Raw genomic sequence first — 27,716 nt, 5'->3', positions numbered from 1 at the left:
GCCTGTTTAGGGTTTCTTTGAGGAAAGATGAGAGAACACAAGCTCTCCCTTTCTCTCTAGAGAGGCTGGCCATATGGGAGAAGGAAGCTAGCATTTCCTTCCACCCGTATCACTTATCTTCTTCCTTCCATCATCCGGTGTCGAAACTTAGAGGCGTCCAACTGTTCTAGTTTTTGGAGAGTCTATTCTTCCATCCAAATCTAAGAAGACAAGGAGCCAAGAAGCATTCTGGGCTTGTTTTTTTTTAACCAAATTGAGATTGCAATTGAGATATTTAACTTTAATCTAAGTTGGCCAAACTACGTGTTATTTTAAGAAGAATAATTAGTATCACTCTTCACTTGTAAGTGGGAGGTTTTATATTTGAATCTCATTGATGACTAGTTCAAAACCAATTTATTTCTCCACCCCTTTATATAAAAATATTGTTGTATAAAAAAATATAGGCCTTACATAAGGCAAAGCCTAGCCTTTTCAAATTAGTCACTACAGTTAGTTTAAGGGCCAGTTTGGGATTGCTGTGCTTTTTTAAAAAATTGCTTCTACTTTGCTTTAAAAATGATCAACTGTAAAGTAAAGTAGATGACCATTTGGTTCACTGTATTTAAAAGTGTTGTGAGTTTGAAAAACAGTGTAAAAGCTTTGGTAAGTTTTAATTAAAAGTGATATAATTGTATACAATGACAAATTGGACATAGTAGTAGGAGTGAAGGTGACTACAGCAGTGGCGGGGACAATGGTGGTGGTGGTTGCAGTGGTGGTGATAGAAGTAGCAATGGTGGAGATACGGAGGTGGTGCTAATGGGGGGATGTGGTGGTTAGGTAAAGAGGTAACAATGGTGGCATTGGCGGTGGTAGCGCTTGTAGTGGTGGTTAGGGTGGCAATGGTGGTAGTTACGATTATGGTGGCGGCAATGATGGTGGTCACAATGGTGATAGTAGTAGTTGTGGTTGTGGTGACAGTGATGGTGGTTGCAGTTATGATGGTGGTGGTGGTGGTTGTAAATGGCGGTGACAATGGTGGTAGTGGCAATTGTTGTGGTCACAGTAGTGGAGGTTGTCGTTATGGTGGTGGCGGTGGCAACAATGGTGGTTGGAAGTGGTAGCAGTCACTTTATTCTCTAAGAGGTAAAATGTGAGGAAGGGTAAATATGTCATTTTCAGAAAATTAATGAAGGTATTACAACGATTAAAAATATTTATTACGGGATGCTTTTTAAAAAAGTTGTTGTCTAGATATTTTACTGCTTTTAAAATAAGTAGGATATTTTACTTTTACCAAACGCTTGTTTATTGCTTAACTTCAAAATGAAACAGTGTTTGGTAAAAAAATAAAAAGGGAAATACCCCAAAATGAGACATTTTCTTAATCTTGGGACATAAATAGGACAAACCACCATGCACACCATGCACAAAACTGAAATTACTAAAATGCTCACATATAAATACTTAAAACCCTTAGCTCATTTCATCATTTTTGTCATTTGGAAGAGAGGATGTCAAGAAAGCTTTGTGAGCTTTGGGTTTCTAGGTTGAGCTCAGATCTCTGAGCTCAAATTTCCAAGAGAGGGAAGTCAAGAGTGAACCTTTGAAGTGAGGGTTTCTCATTTGCATCAATATTTCATCCTTAAAGATATGATTTTTGTACCAAATTTTGCGTTTTGGCCGAAAGTTCCATTCTTTCCAGCCAATGAAGCTTTGGCAGCCATATTTCCACTGCCATCAAGCTCGTCTCTCTCTTTCTCTCTTTAACTCGGTCATTGTCTCCATTTTTGCAACTAATTACTTTTTTGTTCAATTAGGCTTTTTGGATTTGTAGAGATGGGAAATCAAACAAAAGAGGGTTGGGGAAGAGATGGCTCGAAATGTGTTATGGAAATCTTTATTTGTTTATGAGTTTTGTTATTTTAGATTTCTGGGTTTCAATCTTAAGAGTTTTGCATTTTAATTTTTGTTTAGGGTATTGAAGATTCTTGGAGTTGTGTTTGTTGATTTGGATTTGTGGGTTTGTTATAGAATGCTCAATACTTGTTAATTTTGTTGTGAACTTGCAAATTTTTGTGAATTTGATCTGGAATGGGTGTTTATCTTAAAATGTTTATGAATTACAAGTCTTAGTTCAATATGAAAGAAATTGTACACGATATGCACATTTGTCATCTCCATATGATTTGCCTTTGCTTGTATATTGTTCTTAGTATATATAAGGTGTTGGATTCTAGGTTTCAAAAGGTCCTTTAGATGATGAGTTAAAACCATAACAATGGGTTTAGAAAGAAAAAAAAAGAAAAAGAGAAAGATGTAAAAACCTCCAAGTTTTGAACCCATGTCTTGTTGAAACTAAGAATGTATAGTCCCCACCATTACAAAATAGTTAGATATGCTTGGACCATGGGCGTGAGATTTGATAGCACACTAACCTCTATATTGGAAATGAAGTAACAACATTTAGAAGCATCTTTCAAGTTGGGGGACAAAAAGTAGTGGTGGGGATTTTTACAACTTTTGAAGGTCACATGCATCACATCCTCACCACATAAACACCTTTAACACATTCCCTGTTTTACCCAACTGATTTCATCCTTATCATGGTAGACTTGTGTGTATAAATTGGCTTTTCACACATAGTTACAATAACCTTAACCTTCCTAAAAAATTATACTTCTCAGATAGCCAAAACAATTGAGAACACAATCATGTCCAAGTTCTCACATGAAACTAAGGGCTTCAACGCGGAGTTTCATAGGTAGTACAACATGGAACCTCCGCCACTTCTGGGGTCGCCAAAGGAAAATCCAACACGTCATCGTTTAGCTCTGTGGACTCGGAGATGTTGCTGAAAAGTATGGATCAAGTCTATGGGAGACTCGACTATAAGACAAGCATCGTCGAGTATTAGAACCACAAGCTAATTGATGTGGTAGACACTAACACACAAATTAAACCCTTTTTAGACAATTGTAGTATAAGTAAGAAGGGATCGTTCTAAGTTGGGGATTAGAAGGGATGCTAATCAACACAAACTGAACTTATAAAACTGAAAACTAAGTTAAACTAACAACAAAACAATGATGGGGGAGGTTTTTGGACAAATTTTACACTGAAACAACTAAATTATAGAAACAAAGTGAATTTGGACAAAAATTGGGTGAAAGGCTAGCTAGAGGATTATTCTCCACACATGAACCATATGCATACAAATCGATTTCCAATTATTATTCCTATAAACCATGCATGACAACGCCCCAAATTAATCGTGAACAACACTAATTATGTAACATCCCACATCGCCCATGAGAGTGGATCCTGTAAGCCTTATATGTATATTCCCATCTTTACCTAGCACGAGGCCTTTTGGGAGCTCATTGGCTTTGGTTTCCATCGGAACTCCGAAGTTAAGCGAGTTTGGGCGAGAGCATTCCCAGGAAGGATGACCAATTGGGAAGTTCTTGTGTGAGTTCCCAGAAACAAAACCGTGAGGGTGTAGTTGGGGCCCAAAGTGGACAATATCTTGCTACGGTGGAGTCGAGCTCGGGATGTGGTGGAGGCCCGAGACGGGATGTGACAAATTGGTATCAGAGCTAATCCCTAGCCGGAAGTGTGCCGACGAGGACGTCGGGCCCCTAAGGGGGTTGGATTGTAACATCCCACATTGCCCATGGGAATGGATCCTGTAAGCCTTATATTTATATTCCTATCTCTACTTGGCATGAGGCCTTTTGGGAGCTCATTGGCTTCGAGTTCCATCGGAACTTCGAAGTTAAGCGAGTTAGGGCGAGAGCTTTCCCAGGATGGGTAACCCACTGGAAAGTTCTCATGTGAGTTCCCAAAAACAAAATCGTGAGGGCGTGGTTGGGGCCCAAAGCAGACAATATCGTGCTACGGTGGAGTCAAGCTCGAGATGTGGTGGGTGCCCGGGCCAGGATGTGACAAATTAACTCTTATATTTTCCTAATTTCATTGATTTGGACTCAGCGACGCAATCAAATTATTCTTATCAAGTTCCCTATATGAATAGCATGATAGAGATACATATCGACAATCATTAAGTTCTGTGAAAATCATAAGCATTGACAAGGCATTTGTAACTATGAACTGCATGATACTCCTGCCAGGAATTTATTTAACATAATTATGACTAGTGACCTATACTACTTGTAAATATAAGTTCATAACGATTAGGTGAAATTCCCTTATATTCTAGTATCAAATCCCTGCATGCAAACTAAGTGTGCACCCTTAATAAACATACAAGAATAAGTTCTCTATAAATCAAATAAGTAAATCGCATTCATGTTTTATGAAACAATAACTGGATGTAATCAATTTATATAAAACATATGATCATGGCTTCGAATTCACCTCTAACTAAAAAGAAATTTAGTTACACATGTTTGTCATAGTTGAAAAGCAATCTAAAATAAACATCGAAACTAAAATAAAGATAGAAAGAACCCAGAAAAGCTCCAACAATGGCAGATTCGGCACCCCCTCTCCTAGATGGCAAATTTGGCTCCTCATCTCCTCCTAGGGCTGAGGCACACCTCTATTTCTCTCTATTTTTTTCTATTCCCCCCCCCCCTGAAAGCTGTGGCAATAACTTGTATTTATAGGACTAGGGCACAACCTAATTTGTGGAGGAAAAGGATTAGGTTGTTTGCATTGTTTTAGGACTCCTTAAATCATATAGGAAGTGGTTTCATGTGATAAGGAATTCCCCTTGTAGCTGGAGATAAGGTAAAATAGGATTAGGATAGGATAAGATAAGGTTTGTTAAAGATAAGGTTGGATAAGATAAGATTGGATAAGGTTTCCTTTTAATTTCTGATTCCTTGTCTTTCGAGCCTCAATCCTAATTCTTCCAGATTGTAGCACATTCCTAGCCTCATTTAACCACTAAAAACGTCCATCCCAAGTGCTCCCCACGCATACTATCCAATCCAAGTCCAAAACTGCTCCAAATTGCTCCATTTTGCCAATTTGGACCTATAAATACACGAAAATAGCTTAAATTACTATAATAAATAGAAACTAACTCACCAAATGCAAACAAACAAGCTACCAAAGTCGCATAAATATGCTCCTATCAAATTCTCCCACACTTAGCTTTTGCTAGTCCTCGAGCAAAACAAAGAAACAAAACAAAACCTAAACCTTCCAACAATTGCCTTAGGGATTTCCAATGAAACATGACATATTAAAAATCACTAGTCACATAGATTTTAGCCATCCTTACTCTTGAGCTTATACTTAACCATAGTAACCACTCACTAGCTTGCATTTAATCAATTAACACAACATTTTGAATGTAGTAACATGCCTTAGAGAATTCACTCAATTCCTCACCGGATATACTCTCTATTTTCACACAGATTTTCTGACTACACTCCTTATACTAAGTATATGTGAGAAGATTGATGTAAACATGTAGACTAGTACTCACATATGTTATATCAAAGAAGGCACTTTCTGGAATTATTAATACAAACATGTATATGATCTCATGAACGGAATGCCACTACTTAGAAGCGAGAACCAGGGATTCCATATGCTCGTACCAATTTCAAACTCCACATATTGAATCACATAACAATCAAGATAGAAGTCTAAGGGTTGTAATGGGGCTAAGGTATTGGCTAACAAAGAAAGGTTAAGGAGAAACAAAGGCTCTTAAAGTGATAGTAAGCAAAGTAATGAAATCAACACTTAGAATTCAACTTTTGATTGCAGCACCCAATTTAAAACACAAAGGGAAGATTCGTACAACATTTAGGGTCAAATTCACATTTTTGGACCCTTCTTCAACAACCAACACTTATGATCTCCTTCTCACTTCTTTTCAACCTTTTTTCTTTTATCCTCTTTTTTTTATTTTTTATTTTTTTTTTCTTTGCTTTGAAACATACACACTACTTCATTGGATTCAAAAGAACAAATTCTTGCCCAACACTTGTTTTTCTGCAATTCGTAGATCAAAAGGAATTCCCAATAAGTCATGCTTCACTATTCTTTAAGAACAAGGGTATGGATATTCCTATACTAGGCTAGGTAGGGATAAGGCAAGCTAACAAAGAAAATAGGCTAAATCAGGCTCAAAGGGGTTAAACCTACAAAACATATGCAAGGGATAAGGCTTTTTGGCTCTGGTGGTATCTAAACAACTTCATCTTATTATTTGTTATGTAATCAATTTTATGCTTTGAATGAAACATGCATGAGTTCTAGTATTTGGAACTAAAATGAGGAAAAAGCATTCTAAGTAGCAACCAAGCAAAGAAATAATGAGATCATGCAACGACTTTAGAAAACAAGAATATCACAGATTAATAACTCTCCAAACAAAGAATAGGCTCAAGTCTCACAAGGTTGTAGCGTTAGTTTGAGTTTCTTCCTTCAAGCATCTTACAAAAACTGATTTTTTTTTCTTTTTGTGATTACATGTGAATTCGTAATTGACAACTACATCTAAGTATTAACCAAAGAGCATATCAAACTTTCACCCATGTTTGTAACTTTCTTTAAGAGTCGTGCATTAAAAACCAAATCCTCATCATTGTGTTGGAAAGTACCCTAAGACACAAACAAGCAACAAAAACAACTCTTTTTGGTATTTTTCTCAAAATATTTCGATTTTTTTCATTTTTTTTTCAAAATTTTCGAATTTTGTCTTTAAAACACAATAAAAACACTTTAGAAAAGTGAGTAACAACATTGGGAGTGATAGGTGATGTAATTGTCATGAAAAGCAATCTGTTTACCCCCCCCCCCCCAACACTTAAACCAAACATTGTCCTCAATGTTTCAAAAATAAACTTAAACAAGAAAGCAATAAAAGATAACTAGCAAACAAGACAATCATGGCAAAGTAAAAACAATAAAGAGAAGGGTAAAAGAGAGCAAATCTGGTTGTAGGAGCTAGAGATTCCATTGTCTCTTGATTCGAACACATAGGTTGCCTCCCAAGAAGCACTTGCTTTAACGTCTTCCAGCCGGACAACACCTCCATTTAATCCTCACTATGGCCTGCGGCATGGAGTTGATCTTTGAATGGGAGGTGATACTTGAAATGATCCAGTAATGGTTTAAATTCTAGAGTGGGTGCCTGAATCATTGAAATCAACATGTTAGTAGAAAACGAAATTGAAATTTGAGGAGGTGGCTTACCTGTGTGCTGCGACAAGAACTCAAGGGCAAACACTTCTTCAAAAGTTTCAGGAATGTTACTCTAGGCCAGATTTGGTGTGAGGGCAGTGACTTGTCCAGTGTCATAAAATCCAACTTCTTTGAGGATGGTTGTCTCAAGTACATCCTCTTTGATAAATTCTAGATATTCCCTAACCACTTCTTTTTCTTGAATCCTTTGAAAGGTTTCGAATATGTCTTTTTCACTCTTTTCTTTCTTGGATTGCATAAACCTACGAGGAAAAAGTACATTTGGTGGAATAAGGTTAGAAATAATTGAGTTCGAAACAACCTTACTAGAATTGGGTGGTGGTTGAGCTAGGGTAGCTGTGGCAATAAGATTAAAGATGATTGGGTGCTGTGGGAAGGCTTATTCTAAGCTTGCCATGGCTGAGTCTTCCTCCTCCTCTTTGGACAATAGCTCTTTGTCAACTTCTAGGCTATGCTTGGACATCTTTGGTTCAGTTCCAACCTCCATACCACTTCCCAAAGTGATAGCTTCGGCGATTTCAAATTCTCCCTTTGGATTGACAATGGTTGAACTAGGCAGTTTACCTTGTTCTTTGAATTGTCCCATGAATTCTGCCATTTGCCCCATTTGATTCTTCATTTTGCCCATCTCTTTAGCTTGGTCTTGTAAACCCTGAGTCAAAGAAGTTAGTGTTTAAAGAATTTTATCATAATCCAATGACGAACCTGAATTTGGTTGGGATTGTTGTGGGGGAGGCTGTATAGGTCTTGAATAGAACTCCTCAAATGGCTGCCAATATCCTTTTTGTTGAACTTCTTGAGGTTCCCTCCACATAAAATTTGAAGGATCACTCCCACTTGGATTGTAAGTGTTGGAAAACAAGTTGTTCCTTGATTGATTATGGCCAAGATAACCCCAAGCATTGACATTATCCCAACCTCCATTCTCAATTAATTGAGGATGTTGATTAGTTTGATATCCTTGCCTATAGGACACACCAAATGTACCAACTTTTTGTATTCAGGACATTTCAATATACTGTGACATAAGAGAAGTAAGATTTGCCATTTGAGCTTGAAGATTAGCAATTGTCATGTCTTGCTTCTTTAGTACCTGAAATCAAAGAAATAAAACTAAATCAAATATCAAAAGTCAAAAAAAAAAAAAAAAAAAAAAAAAAAAAAAAAAAAAACAGAGCGATTAGTAATTTTACTAATCCTCGGCAACGGCTTCTAAATTTGATGTGGAAGAAACTAACACACAAATTAAACCCTTTTTAGACAATTGTAGTATGAGTAAGTAGGGATCGTTCTAAGCCGGGGATTAGAAAGGATGCTAATCAACACAAACTAAACTTATAAAACTGAAAACTAAGTTAAACTAACAACAAAACAATGGGGGGGGGGGGGGAGGTTTTTGGTTGAATTTTGCACTGAAACAACTAAATTGCAGAAACAAAGTGAATTTGGACGAAAATTGGGTGAAAGGCTAGCTAGAGGATTCTTTTCCACACGTGAACCATATGCATACAAATAGATTTCCAGTTATTATTCCTATAAACCATGAATGACAATGCCCCAAATTAATTGTAAACAACACTAATTAACTCTCAGATTTTCCTAATTTCATTGAATTGGACTCAGCGACGCAATCAAATTATTCTTATCAAGTTCCGATGAGGACGTCGGGCTCCTAAGGGGGGTGGATTGTAAAATCCCACATCGCCTATGGGAGTGGATCCTGTAAGCCTTATATGTATATTCCCATATGTACCTAGCACGAGGCCTTTTGGGAGCTCACTGGCTTCGGGTTCCATCCGAACTCCGAAGTTAAGCGAGTTTGGGCGAGAGCATTCCCAGGATGGGTGACCCACTGGGAAGTTCTCGTGTGAGTTCCTAGAAGCAAAACCATGAGGGCATGGTCGGGGCCCAAAGCAAAAAATATTGTGCTACGATGGAGTTGAGCCCAAAATGTGGTGGGGGCCCAGGCCGGGATGTGATAAATTAACTCTTAGATTTTCCTAATTTCATTGAATTGGACTCAACGACGCAATCAAATTATTCCTATCAAGTTCCCTATATGAACAATATGACAAAGATACATATCATAGATCATTAAGTTCTGTGAAAATCATAATCACAGATCATTAAGTTCTGTGAAAATCATAATCATAGACAAGGCATTTGTAACTATGAACTGCATGATACTCCTGCCAGGAATTTACTTAACACAATCATGACTAGTGACATTCACTACTTGTAAATATAAGTTCATAACGATTAGGTGAAATTCCCTTATATTCTAGCATCAAATCCCTGCATGCAAACTAAGTGTGCACCCTTAATAAACATACAAGAATAAGTTCTCTATAAAGCAGAAAAGTAAATCACATTCATGTTTTATGAAACAATAACTGGATGTAATCAATTTATATAAAACATATGATCATGGCTTCGAGTTCACCTCTAGCTAAAAAGAAATTTAGTTACACATGTTCATCATAGTTGAAAAGCAATCTAAAATAAACATCGAAACTAAAATAAGGATAGAAAGAACCCAGAAAAGCTCCAGCAATGGCAGATTTGGCACCCCCTCTCCTAGATGGCAGATTTGGTTCCTCCTCTCCTCCCAGGGCTGCGGCACACCTCTATTTCTCTCTATTTTTTACTATCTTTTCCCCCCTGAAAGCTGCGGCAATAACTTGTATTTATAGGACTAGGGCACGACCTAGTTTGTGGAGGAAAAGGATTAGGTTGTTTGCATTGTTTTAGGACTCCTTAAATCAGATAGGAAGTGGTTCAATGTGTAAGGAATCCCCCTTGCAGCTAGAGATAAGGTAAAGTAGGATTATGATAGGATAAGATAAGGTTTGTTAAGGATAAGGTTGGATAAGATAAGATTGGATAAGGTTTCCTTTTAATTTCTGATTCCTTGTCTTCTAAGCCTCAATCCTAATTCTTCCAGATTGTAGCACATTCCTAGCCTCATTTGACCACCAAAAATGTCCATCCTACGTGCTCCCCACGCATGTTATCCAATCCAAGTCCAAAACTGCTCCAAATTGCTCCATTTTGCCCTTTTTTTGTCACCTTTGCCAATTTGGACCTACAAACACACAAAAATAGAAACTAACTCACTAAATGCAAAGAAACTAGCAAACAAAGTCGCATAAATATGCTCTTATCACTAATGAAGGTAGAAAAAAAGCTTGTGGACCTCAACGGTGAAGCAAATGAAGTGCTTTACCGTGCAAGCAAGCTGAAAACAGAGGCTGACATGTTTGATACATCTGGAGAAAGGATCGCATTCCTAACTTTTGAATTGTTCCAGATGCGTCGAGGCCATATTGAGTCATATGAGCATTCTTGAGAAGAAAAGGCTAAAGTAGAGGAGGAACACAACAAGGGGTTTGAGGATTCTCGTCAACTAGCGAATGGGAAAGGAACTGTGGCAACCACAATGGGATTATATGACATTTTATTGTTGTGCAATGTATTAGCTAAGTATTTTATGATAATAAATATGCATACTATGTATCCTTGTTATATGCACATAACATGCACATACCATGCACACAGAATGAACATAATATGTATATCACTTTATAATATCATATGCACATAATATGCCATGTGTAAGACATGCATACCTTATGTACGCAACCTGCACAACATATGCATGTCGTATGCACACATCGAGAAATTTTTGTGAAATTCTGCAATTGAACTGAAACATAAATTGGAACATACCTAGTATTGTACCCTGTCAAAAATCAAATTTTTTCCACACATTATTGTAAACCCAGTCGACTTTAGCATGTTGGCCTTGGGATTCTCTTCAAGACTAGGTGCCAAAGGAGATGAGACTTACCCCATTATTTTAGGATTTCATATCTTCAAAAATGCACCATCCTCATATTAGTGAAATCTCAAAAAATAAAGTGCAAATTGGATACCAAATTTTGCCTTCCATGTTTTGTTTCTAAATGGATTAGTTGGCAAACTAACTAGCAAATTGACAAGACAAGGTAGATGCGGTGTAGATGTGGGGTACATGTCCCTCATGTCTTGTCCTATTCTACTTGAGGTATGCATTACAATATGTGTAAGATGTGATTTTTCCTCATGTCAAGTCATCACTTTCCCAATGTTTAATAATAATATTTCACAAAGTGGGTTTTAATTAATGTTTTGTTTGGGTACTTAATTTAACCCAAAAAGGTTTTGAAAAATGTTAACTTTTCCAATTCCAGATTATATGTTTTTAGTATTCAAGACGCAACATGCAGTGTGCATATCATGACCATAAGTGATCATTCAATGTGCTTAGTGTGTGCATAGTATGTGGATATAGTGCGCATGCGTTGTGCATATAATGCACATGCGTTGTATATGGAGGGTGGTTAGCTTATGTAATGGTATTGGTTGGTTTTGTTTTTGTTTTATTACGTACATAAGAAGTTAACTTTTTGTCATGGGAAGTTGCACCGTTTGAATGACCCTTTTTGTGATGGGAAGTTGCATCGTTTGCATGACCCTTATTCTCCATCTATTTAAGTTGTCATTGGTAAATCAGTCATAAGAGCTACAAAAGAGACACAAGAAACCGAAATGGACAGGAACACCCTATAAAAGAATCGAATAACGAATTTACAAATGAGATAAGAAAATAAACGAAAACATTCATTTGGATACAGACTATTCCAAGTTTCTTCAGTTTGCCTTTTACAAGAATCTTCAATAGAGGCTAAAACATTCAAATTGTCAACAATGTTTCCATAAAATTGTAAAAAATTGTCAACAGAACCTAAATAACAAATCCACCTTGTACAATAATAAATGTGATTCCTCAAGCTTAGAAGCATTACAGAGGGCATCAATAAGAGCATTGAAGCTTGCAATAGTAGCCACTGGACCCAAACCTTTCTTGCTCATCTTTTTGAAGAAGTTGAAAGTATCGTTAACTCTGAGAATGCATAAGTGTCACCAATAGAAAATTGTCTAATCTAAACATCAAGTGAAGCATGGTAAGTAATCAAATAAGGAAAGCACCCATTTTCCAAAAACCAAAATCATGAATATAAATCTCACTAGTTCCTTATCCATAAACAACAATTACCATTTATTATATAAAAATGAATTTTCTTTCGATTATAAGTTCAAACCGGAAACAACCAACTGAAAGCGTACAATAGAGTGGAGGAGTACAATGGCCCTCCAATGAAATGAGGCAGAATCATAAGGGAAATCACATTGACAAAAAGAAAAGAAATTGCAGCCTAAACAGAAACAGCTAACTAAGTAGGCATAACAGTTTTTTTGCTCCACTAACTCTAACACGATTGCTGCTCAGCAGAAAATAATAACTTTGTGCTTCTTAAACACCATATTTCACATTTATGAACCATACGTACACAAATGTTTCTGCATTGAGCGTTTCTCATGTCTTACTATGAGGACATCAACATGTCAGAATAAAATAACTAGTTCCCGTTCACTCGGTCATCGGAACTTTATGCCAAGAAAGGGAATGAACCACAAACTAAATGAAATACTGCAAGCACAAGTTTCTCTAAAAGATACTCCAAGCCGACCAATTTAACAATACTAGGGGAAAAAGTACAGAAAAAGTTAAGCAAAACTTTAACAACTATACTATATATCCTTCGAAACCATTCTTAGATCAAGAGCTTTGAACATTTTTATAATCCAATGAGAATCTCAAGATTAAAGAAGCTATATATGTGCTGCAAAGAATCATCCCAATTATCCACCAATACCAAGATGTAATTTTGGAAAATAGAAATCATAAAAAATCGTATAATCAAATTTCAAACCAAAGTTACCAAAATTATTCCCAAATTTTAATGACGCAGAATTCTATTCCACTTATCAACTAAAATCAACTTTCCTCTAACAAAATCACTTCTTCAAAAGTGCAACCAAACAGGAAATCACAGTAAACTCAAGCTCATTTCTACAAATCAAAGCATCAAATTTCATTACAAAAATACAACAATTTGCAGAATTTAAGCCAAACATAAAAAGAAGAAAAAAAAAAAAAAGTCATAAAGATCCTGAGAAGCAAAAACCAGTGAAAATGGAAGATGGGTTTTATCTGTGCAAATGTTCATGTTCCAAGTTGCTGGCGGAGTACGAGAAGATGGGGGAGGCAAGAGAGGTTTCGTCATGAAGAAAAAAAGAGTCATAAAGATTCTGAGAAGCAAAAATCAGGGAAAAATGAAAGATGGGTTTTACATGTGCCGTTGTTTATGGTTCAGGTCACTGGCGGAGTATGAGAAGGTGGGGGAGGAGGCGAGAGAGGTTTCCTCTTTCTCGTTTATGTTTCTCTCTATAAAATCAGAAATGAGGGTTGCAATTTTCTAGGTAACCCATTTATATGGAAGAACAATTAGGTCATTTCAAGGGTGTAGGAAATAGCGTATGCATTCTCTATGGATGGTAAAAAAAATTCTATTTCTGTTTCAAAGTTAAAAAATTATCCTATTTTAAGGTATTTTCTTAAAAAAAAAAAAGCACCAAACGGTGACTTAGCCGCGCAACAAACCCCATATAGAGCTTTGTAAGCAATTGTGCAAAGGCAAAGAACGAGAGATTCGTGTGTCTGATACCTAACCTAGTTGTGTCTTACTTACAAAGAACCAGAGGGAGTAATTTGTAAAAGAAGGTAAGTTTGGCTCCTCCAGAAAAAAATTTCAGCAAATCAAGGGGCAAAAAAGAAAAGAAAAGATAAACTTTTCGAGATCCGTGCCAAAAGTTCATCTTTTCACCATCAGTGTGAGAGTAGGGAGAGTTTATTCTCTCAAGCTCAGCCGCCTTTACACCATCAATGGCGGAGTACGAGAGGCATCAGCTGCAGCAGCAGTCAGGCGGTGGCGGAGGAATCCCCAAAGAGAGAGCTCTGCAAGCCATAAACACAATCATACAGCTCCACTTCGAGAAAACCCTCGAGAAGAAGAGGTCCATCGACCTCCAGAAGAAGGAGCTCCACAAGCTCTTCATCCTCTTCTTCATCTTCCTCGCCCTCGTCTTCTCCGCCCAGTCCTCCGCCTCCTCACGCCTCCAGTGCCGCCACTGCTGGGTCCCAATCATCCTGCTCTCCCTGGCCCACCTCATCTTCTACGTCTCGGTGGCGCAGACGCTCCGGTGCATCAACGGGTTCAAGTACCAGCGGCGCTGCCACAAGCTGACGCTGGGGCTAGCCACCGAGAAGCTGAGGGAGATGAAGGTGAGGCTGAGCGATGAATTCGATGCCCCGATTTCCGACGAGGAATTTGAGATTAATTACCAGGAGCCTCCGGAGGCCTACTTTGCGAAGTTCAAGAGGAACTGGGCTTGCCATTTTGCCTTCTTGATCCTCATCTACTGCTTCATGGTCTCTTCCTCTGTTGTTCTCCTCTGTTTTTAGTTACATTCTTTTTGCCTTTTTGTTTAAGTTAGTTGAGATCTGCTTCAGCCACTGCCTACTGGTTGAACTCGCAGCTTAGAATAGTAGCATCGCTTGTAATTTGAAAATTTCGAGGGATGTGAATTTTAGAATCCAAATTTTATTCCTCTCTTTTCAGACATCTTTTTCTTATATTTTGGATGTACCAAGTTTCTGTCCTGGAAAATTGAAATGTCACTCTCTTTCCTTTTGAGATTTTGACAGGAACGATCATATATATTAATCTTAATTAATGAAATTATTATCTCTTAGTATTTGATTGGTATATCGCCAGTGCTTGATTTTGATTAGTTTAGCAATTAAAATTTATAAAAATAATTATTTCAGTCGATTTTTCTCTTTTCTTTGACAACATAATGAACATTTTCTTACACGCGTCAAATTTTTATTTTTGTGTTTCTAATAAAAATTCTAACCGTTAAAAAAATCCAGAATATCTAATACTTTCGAGCATCATAGAAAATCCATTGTTTGAATTGGAATTTGTATTTGAAAAGGATGATGAACCCGCCCAAGTGAACATTCAAAAGACATGATAATGACTGGGTGCTGAGATTTCTTGTGAAACTTCTTGAGATGATCCTTTTTTGCTTTCTCTCTAAATTTGTCAATAGATTCAACACAACTCCACTTGATGCGCAGAATATTAATACTAATTGGATGAAATAAACAATAATGTTAATCATACACCCGCGGTCCTACGCGAGAGCAAGAGCTCGATTTGAATCGTGAACGCACATCACCGGAACCTTCTGACGCCGAGGCTTAGGCCGGGGTTAATGCATTGCACAGAGATTTGTAGGCATTAAGACAAAGTTTAAATTTCTCTTCGGCGATTTCCTGCAAAGATACACGACTATCTTAGAAGTATATAACAATGAAACAGAAATCGTAGAGCTCTTATGTAATGGTAATATGACAACGGAAAAAAGAGAATGCTCGTGCCAAGCAAGAAACTAGAGCACATAGCAGAGAAACAACGGCGAGTTAAGCAGAGGGTGCAGCAAAACAATCACAGCGGCAGCATTAAAACCCGCTCAAATAAATGAGAGTTCGTCCATTTCATTTTCTTTGTGGCATTGTGATTGCTGATAAGATGTTTCCTTGAAGATTCATAATTTTCTTTCAGTCTTCATACTGTCAAATTCATATTATGCACTGAAGAATGAAGATCCATACTTATACAGTGGACTAAAACCAAAATTAAAAGGCTGTTTAACCCGTAAATTTTGCATACATAGCTAACGGCTAACAACTGAATATTATCTTGAACATTGTTTACATTCAAAAGCATTAAACAAGTAAAATTTGTCAAAGATGAAAAGATGAACAACTAACCTGTGAAGTGCCTTGATGCTTGTCAGGATGCCATTTTAAAGCTGATAAATGGAAACTGCCAGAAGGAATAAAAGGATTAAATAATATCCAAAAAAAAATGGTAGAATAGAAAAGAAAAAGAGTTCAAGAATATGAAAAAAATAAAATATCAACTTACGCTTTTTTAACATCTTCGGTCTTTAAAGGACCTGTTCGAGGCAGACCGAGAATTGTTCTATCAGAAAATGATCCTATAGTACATGATTCGTCATCAGATTCTGTGTCACTACTATTCTCCCATCTCTTACTTCTACTTCTCCAACTCGATTGCTCTCTCCACTCAAATCCAGATTCTGAATCTTGGTAAGAAGAGTCACGTTGTGAGTTAAAAGACCAGGTGTACCATTTCTTTCCAAATGTCGCCCGAAAGATTTTCTCAGGATCATTGTCATAGTCTTCAGAGAAACTCTCTCTTTTAAACTTCCCTGAACATGTAACAGAGAGAACCATAAAGTTTGTAGGATAAAGTAATGCAAACAAATCATAACCTTTTTTAACCACCTACCAGAAAAAGAACGGCCGGGGTTTTAAAATTCTACCTAAGATCTCTATGTGGTTTCACCATAAGATTAGTAGTAACAAGACTTAATGAGCCACGTGGCAGTCCATTTCTTCCGACTTTTGTATCCCTCTTATCTGATTTGGACACCTAAGTACCTCGTTAAGGTACAAATTCCTGCTTGAATTGTACACATGGTTGGGTGAATACCTCTGATCTTATATTCTCAATAGGCCCCCTCAAATGTGACCAGACTGAGCCAAACACACAAGTCAATTATATTGAGCAATGTGGAGCATGTGTGACCGAGCTAGGTCCAACACGTGAATAAATCTACTGTTTTGACACCATGTTCAAGAGAAACACTAAGAAAAAAGACTAGATCATTGTACTGCATTCTGAAAATGACAATACATGAATTTAGTGCATCGTACAATAATCATGCTGCATTTCAGCACATCCATCAACCACCCATCAAGCAAATGGGATGAGAATAACACAAATATCAGTATTTCAACCTGAGATTATTTGTGCAATAACCTACTCTTTCTTATCTTCCAATCCACCGGGATGGAATGGAAGGTAGCTGGAGTTAGTATGTAATTAGCTTCAGGTTTAATTTTGTAGGTGAAACAATTTAGCTCTTATGGCTAAGTTTTCTTTCTGTTGAGGTTGAATATTTGCCCACAAGTTTGTGGGAAAGAGTCCATAGTATAGTAATATAAGGGACAGAAAAATTACATATAACATACGTCCATGTAGTATTCAAAATTTCATTTTTTTAATACAGAGCTGCATAATGTGCTTATAATATGTTTGTTTAACACAAAAAAAAAAAAAAAAAAAAAAAAGAAAAAAAACCAGCATATTTTTCTGTACAATTGAGAAGTTCATGCGAAACAGGAGTATTTATCAAAAGCATGTATCCTATTCATATGTTTACCAAGAAGCAATGACTCTAATCAAGTGCAATACCTATACACATGTTCAATAGGAAACCACATCAGGGCTTCCTACAGCCATACATGCACTTTGAGTTAAGACTTCGTGTCCGGTTGTGGGAAGAAAGATTTCATCAAATAAAATTCATTAGAGTTAAGACCTCGTGTCCAGATGTGGGAATTAAGACTCCATCAAATAAAATTGAGTAGAGTTCAGACATAGTGACCAGTTGTGGAAAAGATACCCACCATCCAGATAAGAGTACACAAAATGTCTCTATCAACAAAAAAACCTACTTGTTGAAATGAGGATAAGTAGATCGGCATATGATATAGCTCAGATGCGGGTGAAAAATCACAAACAATAAATTACAGATCATTAGACAAAAATTATATACATAAAATTATCAAATATAGAAAACATGGGAGAGAAAGGTTTAGATACGAAACAATAAGAAAAGCTTACTTTTCATTTTCTTTTGTTGCGATTTCTCAGCATGTCGAGAAGATCTTGATCTATGTTTCTTAGGAGGGCTACCCGAAAAATCTTCATTCTAATTAACATTGAAAACAAACCACAAAATCAGTACATGGAAAAATTGATAAGAGTTCTTTTTTTTTTATTTATTTATTTTTTATATTTTACCATAAGTAGATACATTCATAATAAATCAGGGAAACACTACAGGTAAACTGGAAGACAAACTGAGTAGGCTCGTTTGGAATAATTCTAAAATGACTGAAAGTGCTTTGGTATAACTGCTTTTGGGTTCCAAAAGCACTTGAAATGCATTCTTGGCATCTTGCAAGAAGTAGTTCAAGTGCATTTCCTGGATTCACTTGCATTTTTACCAAGGATTGGTTCCAAAAGCACTTTCATCAAAAGCATTTTCAATCATTTTAAAGGCACTTCTAAACACAAGAGCTGTTGGAATGTGGAACAAATATAATATCAAGTGCTAGATTTACTGAAACTCTGAAAGTTCATGGGGGAATCTGTCCTTTGGTTGTTTACAAATCATCTGGATTAACAATTAAGGATCCACAAGACCATTAAAATACTTAGAACTATCTCATGATTGGCAGCAAAGGATAAATTTTAGGCTCCAACAACATCAATTATGATCTTTTTCATCACTCTTTGAAAATTTCTTTTTCTAAGGAGTCGATTTAAATTATGTGTAGCTATATCCAAAACAAAGTTGAATTCAAGGACATTCGATCAGAACTTAATGTCCAAAAGTATCCTCAAAGTCCATTTAACATTTTAGTGCAACAAAAAAATAGGACATTTCAGTGCATGGTTATGCCCATGCCCACCCTCAATTTAACATCATGTGTAAACCAACACAATTTCCAAAGTGTTTTATATACATGGACTCCAGTAAGACCACTATAAACCAAAAACACGAGGATGAGTCTACCTGAATGTCATGGAATAAACCTTTAGAGGACCCACTGTTGAAGAGGAGGTTTTTCAGGGCCTTCTTTGCATCAGCACGCTTCTGACGTGTTTCGTATCTGATGTAACTCTAAAATACACATTTCATACGTCAGAGAGGAGGAAAACAGATTTAACATGGTATATAAATTATGCTTACACATTTCGCATCACTTTATGGGCAACCAATTTAACTTGGGACTCAGATTACGATATAAAATCATCTGAATTAGAAAGCTGGAAAGCTAATAAATGTCTAGCAGGTTAAAGACCAACCATGGCTTTAGTTAACATTTATTTAACAGAGTATTTCAAAAACAAAAGGCAACACAATTTGGATAATGACAAGGGAAGCACTACATCTCCAGCATGGGGTTAGACAAAAGAAAAACAACGCAAGATAAGGATGCATTTGCTTATTAGCAAGATTTTGATCAAACATAACTAAAAGCAATTTGATGCAGGGGAAACATTAAGTTTTTCAAGTGTTGAAAAACACACCCACTAGACCTTATTCTTTAATGTAACCAATGACAATAGACTAAACTAGCAAATATAGAAAACCTTAGAAACACACAAGAACTATACTTGTAAGATCCCAAATCGCCTGGGGTAGGGGAGGTGATGTGCCTTATATGTACATGCCCACCTCCCTATAGTAAGACACGTTTTGGATGGAAACCCAAGAACAAATCCGTGAGGGCGTGGGCCAAAGTGGACAATATCTTGCTATGCGGACTAGGATGTGACAATTTGGTATCAAAGCCACTCCCCGGCCGGAAGTGTTCTAATGAGGGCGTCGGGCCCCTAAGGGGGGTGGATTGTAAGATCCCACATTGTCCGGGGGAGGGGAGGTGATGTACCTTGTATGTACATACCCACCTCCCTATAGTAAGATGCGTTTTGGTTGGAAACCCAAGAACAAATCAATGAGGGCGTGGCCCAAAGCAGACAATATCTTGCTATGAGGACTGGGATGTGACAATACTGGTTCAGCAGAACTTTTGCCTATGTCCAGTTGTGATTTCTCTAAGTAGAGAAATCATCACCATTTGATTGATAATAGAGATTACATAACTTTTCAAACCCTAGAACTAATCTCAAAACTCTCGGCTGTCTCTGGCTATTTTTCTCTCTAAAAATTAAGCCTTGCCGCACCCTATTTATAGGCATAGGGTAGGCTTACATGTCCCAAGGCTATTGAAATCCTATTTCTAAGTGGATTAGGAAATTACACTTATCTAAATCTAAATAGACTTCTAGAAATCCAAACCTAAATTGAATAAGGAAAACTGAAATTCTTTCCTAATCCCTCTAGGACAAGCATCGGTATACCTTTAATTTTCCTAAAACAAACCCAAACCGACTAGGACATATTTGACGAGCCAAAAATCCTAACAACCTCCACCTTGATGAGTCAAACCAAGTCTTGATCGTTGCACCCTAGAGTATCTTTGAACCTTCTTGAAGCAGCTTTGGAAATCTTCAAGAGTCTTCACCTTGGCAATCTTCTCCTTGCCTCAAGTGAGGAGGTGCTTCACTTTGATTAATCAATGAGATTGATCAAGTTCAAGCAATGCTTGAACTTCTTGGCTGGCACTATCTTTGTAAGGAAATCTGTGGCATTGTCATCGGTATGAATCTTTTCAATCCAAATCTTCTTAAACTCCACCCAATCTCTGATTTTGTGATACCTTGCTTCAATGTGTTTTGATCTTCCAGAAAAAAAAAAACTTGATTCTTTGCCAAGTTAACGGCACTTTGACTATCACACTTCATCTTCACACAATCTTGAGTGATTCCCATTTGACTTACCAAGCCACTAAGCCAAATTGCTTCCTTTCCAGCTTCGGCCAATGCAATATATTCTAGCCCTATGGTCGACAAAGTTGTAATTGGTTGTAGTAGTGCCCTCCAATTGATTGGTCTTCCTGCGCATGTAAACACATAACCAGAAGTTGACCTTCTCTTGTCCAAGTCCCCTACATAATCGGCATCCACATATCCTAACACCCCTACATTTTGTTTTTGCTTCTCAAACATAATCCTTTGTCACCAAGAACCCTTCAAACAACGCAAAATCCACTTGACTGCATCCCAATGTTGCTTTCCTAGATTTGCCATGTATCTGGAAATGATACTAATTGCTTGAGCTATGTTGGGATGTGTGCATACCATTGCATATATGAGACAGCCCACGGCATTAGCATAAGGCACCTTCTCCATTTCTTGTTGCTCTTCCTCGGACGTAGGATAGTGTTGCCCACTTAACCTGAAGTGAGCTGCCAAAGGAGTCGAGACTAACTTTGCTTCTTGCATGTTGAACTTCTCAAGAATCTTCTGAATATACTTGGCTTGTGATATCCAGATCTTTCCAGCAGTCTTATCTCTCTGAATTTCCATGCCAAGGATCTTCTATGCAGCACCTAGATCCTTCATGTCAAACTCCTCACTCAACATCTTCTTCAAGTCCGGAATTCTAGACTTATCTTGACAAGCAATTAGCATGTCATCCACATATAGCAATAGTAATATGATCATCCCATCTTGGAACACAAGATAGCACACGCATCAGTCATATAAACTTCTTCTAAAATTGATTTTCAGCATGAAGGAATCAAACCTCTTGTACCACTACCTTGGAGACTGTTTCAGGCCATACAGGGACTTCCTTAGCTGACATACTGGGTTCTCTTTCCCATATTCAACAAACCCTTCTGGCTTAGCCATGAAAATTGTTTCCTCTAAATCCCCATGAAGAAACAATGTCTTCACATCCATCTGCTCAATCTCCATGTCATGTTGAGTTGCCATTGCTAAAAGTAATCTGATAGAAGTATGCTTGACTATAGGTGAAAAGATCTCATCATAATCCATCCCTTCCTTTTGTGAGTACTCCTTAGCCACGAGCCTTACTTTGAATCTCATGGCATCTTGTTCATGCAACCCTTCCTTTTTCCTAAATACCCACTTGCATGCAACTAGCTTTCTATCTTTGGGCTTGGGAACCATCTCCCAAACAGAGTTCTTGTAAAGAGGCTCCATTTCTTCTGTTATAGCACTTATCGAACTATCTCACTCATCACTTGCTATAGCTTATCGATAAGTAGTCGGATCTCCTTGACTAATGTTAAGAGCATAATTAACTTCATCTTGGTCAAACCCAAATCTGTCAGGTTTCTTCTTGTTCCAATTAGGTTTGTCCGGTGCTATGCATCTCTGGAATGTAGGTGGATTGTTGGTTGGAGTTTGAACCCTTTGGGATGTCTAGCGGATTGGAGTGCCTTCAATATGTCGTGTTTCTTGCTCCACATGATTCCTAACTGGTGAACAATGCTGAAGCTCTTCTTCTTCCTCAAAACCATCAGATTCGGCCTCTTGCTCGATTTGCTCCACCTGAGCTTCTTCATTTGAACTGATTAATGGAATATTTGTTGCTTCAATTTCAGCATCGTCCATCTTCTCCCTACTGCTCTCGACTTTATTCAGAGGCATGGTTGTCTCATCAAAGATAACATCTCCACTGACAACCTTTTTCCTGTTGTTGAAATCCCAAAGTTTGAAACCCTCAACTCCTTTCTCAAAACCTAAGAATATGCAATGTGTAGACTTCGGTTTAAACTTGGACCTTTCATCACTTGGAATATGTGCATAAGCACTATAGCCGAACACCCTGAGCTTGGAATAGTCCACCGGCTTCTCAGACCATACCTCTTTTGCATTCTTAAAACTGAGTATTGTAAATGGTGACCTGTAAATCAAATAACTTGCATGATTAATAGCCTCTGCCCAAAAACTATTAAGCAATAATGCATGAAATCGCATGTTCCTCTCTCTCTCCATGAGAGTTCGGTTCATCCTCTTAGCAGCTCCATTTTGTTGGGGATTCTTCTTTATTGTGAAGTGCCTTATGATGCATTCCTGCTTGCAGTAATAGGTGAACTCATTACTTGTATATTCACCTCCATTGTCACTTCTCAGGTACTTGATCTTTCTTCCAGTTTGATTCTCGGTTTCTGTTTTCCATTCCTTGAACTTTGCAAAAACCTCGTATTTCTGCTTCATGAAATAAACCCAAACCTTCCTAGAAAAATCATCCATGAAAATAACAAAATACCTGGCTCCACTATTTAATTTAGTTGGTGCAGGGCCCCAAACATCTGAGTGAATATAGCTGAATTGCTCCTTGCTTTGGTTATCTACACTGCTACTTGCAAATGATACCTTTCTTTGCTTTCCCAGAACACAGTATTCACAAAAGCTCAATTTGCAAGATGACACGCCTTCCAACAGGCCTTGCTTGTGTAATTCTTGCAACTCTTTCTGGCTTACGTGCCCAAGCCTATGATGCCAGAGTTCAATCTTGTCTTCTACACTCTGATTTACATAAACAGCTGCTCCTCCGACTATAGTGGTACCAATTAACTTATACAACTTATTGGGTTGTAGGTCACCCCACATTACCACTAGCGATCTTGTGTTTACCTTGAGTCTTCCCCTTTTAAACTTGTACCCATAATTGGCCTCATCTAAAGTACACAAGGAAATCAAATTCTTTCGTAGTCTAGGGACATACTTGACGTTCCCCAAAGCTCGTATCATCCCATCGAACATTCTGATTCGAACAATGCCGATTCCTCTTAAAGGAGATGAAGAATCATCCCCCATTAAGAATTCCCCATTGTTGACTTCCTTGTAAGTATCGAACCATTCTCTTACTGCACACATGAAATGTGCATCCATTATCCAAAATCCAATTTGTGAAAGCCTTGGAGCCTGATGTTACTGAAAGAGGCTCCCCGTCACGCTCATGCTCGGTGACTGCACTAACTGAACCTAAACTTCCTTCCATCTTGGCTTTCTTCTCTTTCCAAATCTTGCAGTTCCTCTTCCAATGATCGGCTGAACCACATTCGAAGCAACCTTCCTTTTTTTTCCTCTTGGATTTGACCTACCTCTATTGCCGGTTTTCTCTTCCCTTATCTTTTCCCACCCCCTCTCCTTGCCTTTGGCATAAGGACCTTGAGAGCTTTCAGTTATATCATCCAGTTTAGCATATGACTGAAGAGCTTGAATTACGTCTTCAAGCTTCAGGCACTCTTTTCCAAACATTAAGAGTTGTTCGAAAATGCTTGAAAGATGAAGGTAGAGACCTCAGCAAGATGATAGCCATATCATCATCTTTGTAAGTTTCTTCGACCTTTTGAAGATTAGCTATGCAATTCTGGAACCTGCATACGTGATCTTCAATATCATCTCCTTCTTTTAGTCGAAGCCCGAATAGTTCAGCCTTTAGAAAAAGTTTATTGGACACGATTTTGCCCATATAAACATTCTCCAACTTTTCCCATGCTTCCTGGGCAGTCCATTTTTTCGATGATGTGTGACCAAACTGATCTTGTGAGATGGATCTTGATGGAACTCTTGGCCTTCTTGAGAACCTTAGTCCATGCTGCTTCTGTCATGTTTTCCGGCTTCTCACCATCGAGTGTATCGTCCAAATCCTACTGTATGAGTACGTTCTTCATCATCCTTTGCCAGTCCATGAAGTCATCCTTTCCGTCAAAGGGTTTTGACGTAGGTTCTAGATTCACATTAATTTTCCCTTTTGACATCGTAGAACACCTTGATCCTAGCTCTGATACCAATTGTTGAAAAACACGCCCGCTAGACCTTGTTCATTAATGTAACCAACAGCAATAGACTAAACTAGCAAATATAGAAAAACTTAGAAACACACAAGAATTATACTGGTTCGGCAGAACTTTTGCATACGTCCAGTTGAACTTTTGCAAACCCTAGAACTAATCTCAAAACTCTCGGCTATCTCTGTCTGTTTTCTCTCTAAAAATTAAGCCTTGCCGCACGCTATTTATAGGCATAGGGTAGGCTTACATGTCCCAAGGCTGATTGAATTCCTATTTCTAAGTGGATTAGGAAATTACACTAAATCCAAATAGACTTCTAGAAATCCAAACCTAAATTGAATAAGAAAAACTGAAATTCTTTCCTAATCCCTCTAGGACAAGAATCGGTATACCTCTAATTTTCCTAAAACAAACCCAAACCGACTAGGACATATTTGACGAGCCAAAAATCCTAACATCAAGCTACAATGAAGTTGGCAATTAACGGCAGCTGGAGTGAATGCACAGATTAAAATCACCAAAAGACAGCAAAGTAGGCAATCAATTATTACGCCAACATTAAAAACACACTAATATTATATGATAGATTATTCACTATGCCTAGCATATGATTTTCACTTAGTTTGCGACTGGAAATGACCCAGAAAGAGGGTACAATCAGGAGGGAGAGCACTGAACCATCCATGACTAAAGAACCTAAAATGCCTGTTTCAAGACCTTTCAATTGCTTGGAGCTACAATTTTCAGATGAGGCAGACACATATATAGATCAGGACCTTTCTTAAATTCCTAAGTACCACATGTGCTAAGCAAAAACATTAATGACATCAAATCTAAAGTTGTATAGTGGTTGGTGGAACATAGTTATTTTCCTATTGTCTGAAGAATCAGACCTCATAAGGTGGACTGAAGACAAAATAATCCTTCAAAATCAATCATTAAGCATCAAGATACTGTCTTGGAGATTAATGACAGAATCTCAGGCATCCAGATAGTATCTTGATGCTTAACGATTGATTTTACAGGAGAATCAGACTACAGAAAAAAATAAATAAATAAATAAATCCCTAATAATACGAGTCTGTTTTTCAGTTGAAAACTCAGTATTTTGAGACCTTCTTGTTCCTTAGTGTTTTCTTGATCTTGTTGGTGACGAAAAAAGAGAAGATGTGGGGAAGGGCGTGTCCTCCTTCTCCGACTAGTGATATGTCTGTTCAAAACCCTTAATCCTCGAATTGATTCCATAGTAATAAATAAGAAACCGCTGTTTTAATTAATATGATGAGAACAGATAACAGCCATGTGTGCAGTGCCACTTTTTGCTTCCAACCTTGCACTATTGGCATGTATTTTCACATGCTATAGGAGAATTGCAAAATTAACAAACTTAATACCTTTGTTGGTTGTTGACTGCTTTTTACATCCTGCAAAAACATTTGAATCATCAATTATTCTCATACAAAGTACAGCAGTGTTAGTTAATAAAATTATAAGGATTTTAAAACAGGTAAGCATTCATCACAAACTTGAAGATACAGATCACACAAACAAATTATCCCGGGATGCATAGCAAAAATGATTGATAAAACCTTCAAAATTTGAACTACACCTACCACTATTAGGATCTCAAGGAACCCCACCCCTTATTAGTCCAACAGAACATATAACAAGACGACTGACATCTAACAACTTATCTTACCGATTCTCTATACCTTGAAGTTAAAGGTGAAAGAACAATAATATTAAAAACTTAAAAATAATGACCAAAAATCAGTGCCAAGACCAACAGTATTGCAAACCTTTACTGCAAAGAGAGGATAAATATCCTCACATACTAGGGTAACCAACCTAAAGGTTAATTGAACAGAGAAAATGGCCCAAGTTAAACCTTCAAAATAGCCAAAAAGGTTGTGAACAAACTTAACACCAAATGACAAGAAAGCCAAAAGATTAAGCAAATGATTGTCAAGTTATTCCATCATCGGTTTCAAGAGGAAAGTGAGCAAAGAAAACCTACAAAGTGATTCCCGAACACATATAACTCTGATAAATAAACAAAAAAAATTGAAAAAAAAAGACAAACTTTATGGAAATTAAACCAAATTATTGGTTCACATGCATTTTATATGTACCATAAAATTCTGATTACAAGATAAAACAAGTCATACCATGGAATCGTACAGATTCGCAATGAGAAACAAAATTTTAGAATTCCCCCAACAACTAAAGGAATAATAGTGGAAATTAAACAATCCTCAATCAAGGACATTGTCAGCTTCACAGTATCGACAAAATACAAATACTAACGAGCACAGAGCAACTAGATAACGCGTTTGCATAGAGAAAGCTCTGCTTATGAAAAATTACAAAAGAACCGATCTCATTTCATTAAAAACGTATTGGTATTACTTTTTGGATAGCAAACATTTGATTATTATAAATAAAATTTTATAAAGCATCTACGAAAGATGAACACCACGCACGCATCTATTTATACACGAAAATTAATCTTTTCCTTCTCCATTTAATTATTTACCAACCCAAAATCCTAACTTGATCATATAAATTATAATTAACCCCTCCAAACAAACAGAATGAATACATGATTTACAAAATTTCCTCAATTGGGTATTGAGCAAAGGAACATAACAAACAAGACCAATTAACCATCTTTTTATTTTTCACGCGTGAAAGAAAAAGGAGAAAAGTAAACTCACAAAGGTCCATTTGTTCTTCCACTTCTCACACGAAGCAGGAGTAGAATGGAATGAAGCGAAACGGGTAGCTGCAGAAGTTGATGAAACCAATGAATTCTTGAGGAGCAAGACGTTTCTCCATCTGGGTATTTGCATTTATGGAGGGAATGGAAATCTGTAAATTTTCTGCCAAGAAAAATGAACTTTCTGATTCTTCGCGCGGAGGGGAGGTGCCTTGGTCTGTGGCTCGGAGTTTGGGTTTCATATGACCGAGAGATTGACCACGAAACTGCGTTGGCTCTAGGCTGTGAGAGAGAATCCAGATGAAAAATTGGGCTGGTTTGGCATTTTTGACCCAACCCGTTAATCCCGACACAACCCACCTGTTAAAATTAGCATTTAGGTGGATGCTTAATAAGCCAATCGTTAACGGATGAACAGTTAATCAATTGTTAAATAACGGATCATTTTGGGCGTACCTGTTAACAAATTTT

The 27,716-nt window shown here is 37.4% G+C and overlaps 2 protein-coding genes across 2 annotated transcripts; one reads left to right on the top strand and one right to left on the bottom strand.

Annotated features, from left to right (window-relative positions):
• The first annotated feature begins 13,934 nt into the window (after positions 1-13,934).
• On the top strand, positions 13,935-14,844 carry LOC137721448 (uncharacterized). The gene has a single exon (XM_068460545.1). The coding sequence runs from the start codon at positions 14,003-14,005 to the stop codon at positions 14,579-14,581; it is 579 nt and encodes a 192-aa protein (XP_068316646.1). The 5' UTR covers positions 13,935-14,002; the 3' UTR covers positions 14,582-14,844.
• A 247-nt stretch (positions 14,845-15,091) lies between these two features.
• LOC137721383 (uncharacterized) lies at positions 15,092-27,509 on the bottom strand. Its single transcript, XM_068460477.1, has 7 exons — positions 27,244-27,509; positions 25,921-25,950; positions 18,862-18,969; positions 17,904-17,991; positions 16,116-16,422; positions 15,959-16,013; positions 15,092-15,460 (listed from the first exon to the last, which is right to left on the bottom strand). The coding sequence occupies exons 1-7, from the start codon at positions 27,376-27,378 to the stop codon at positions 15,386-15,388; spliced, it is 798 nt and encodes a 265-aa protein (XP_068316578.1). The 5' UTR covers positions 27,379-27,509; the 3' UTR covers positions 15,092-15,385.
• Between the last annotated feature and the right edge of the window lie 207 nt (positions 27,510-27,716).

Source organism: Pyrus communis, chromosome 16 (genome assembly GCF_963583255.1).
Source record: "Pyrus communis chromosome 16, drPyrComm1.1, whole genome shotgun sequence".
Lineage (NCBI taxonomy): Eukaryota > Viridiplantae > Streptophyta > Magnoliopsida > Rosales > Rosaceae > Pyrus > Pyrus communis.
This window is presented reverse-complemented; position numbering and strand designations above follow the sequence as displayed.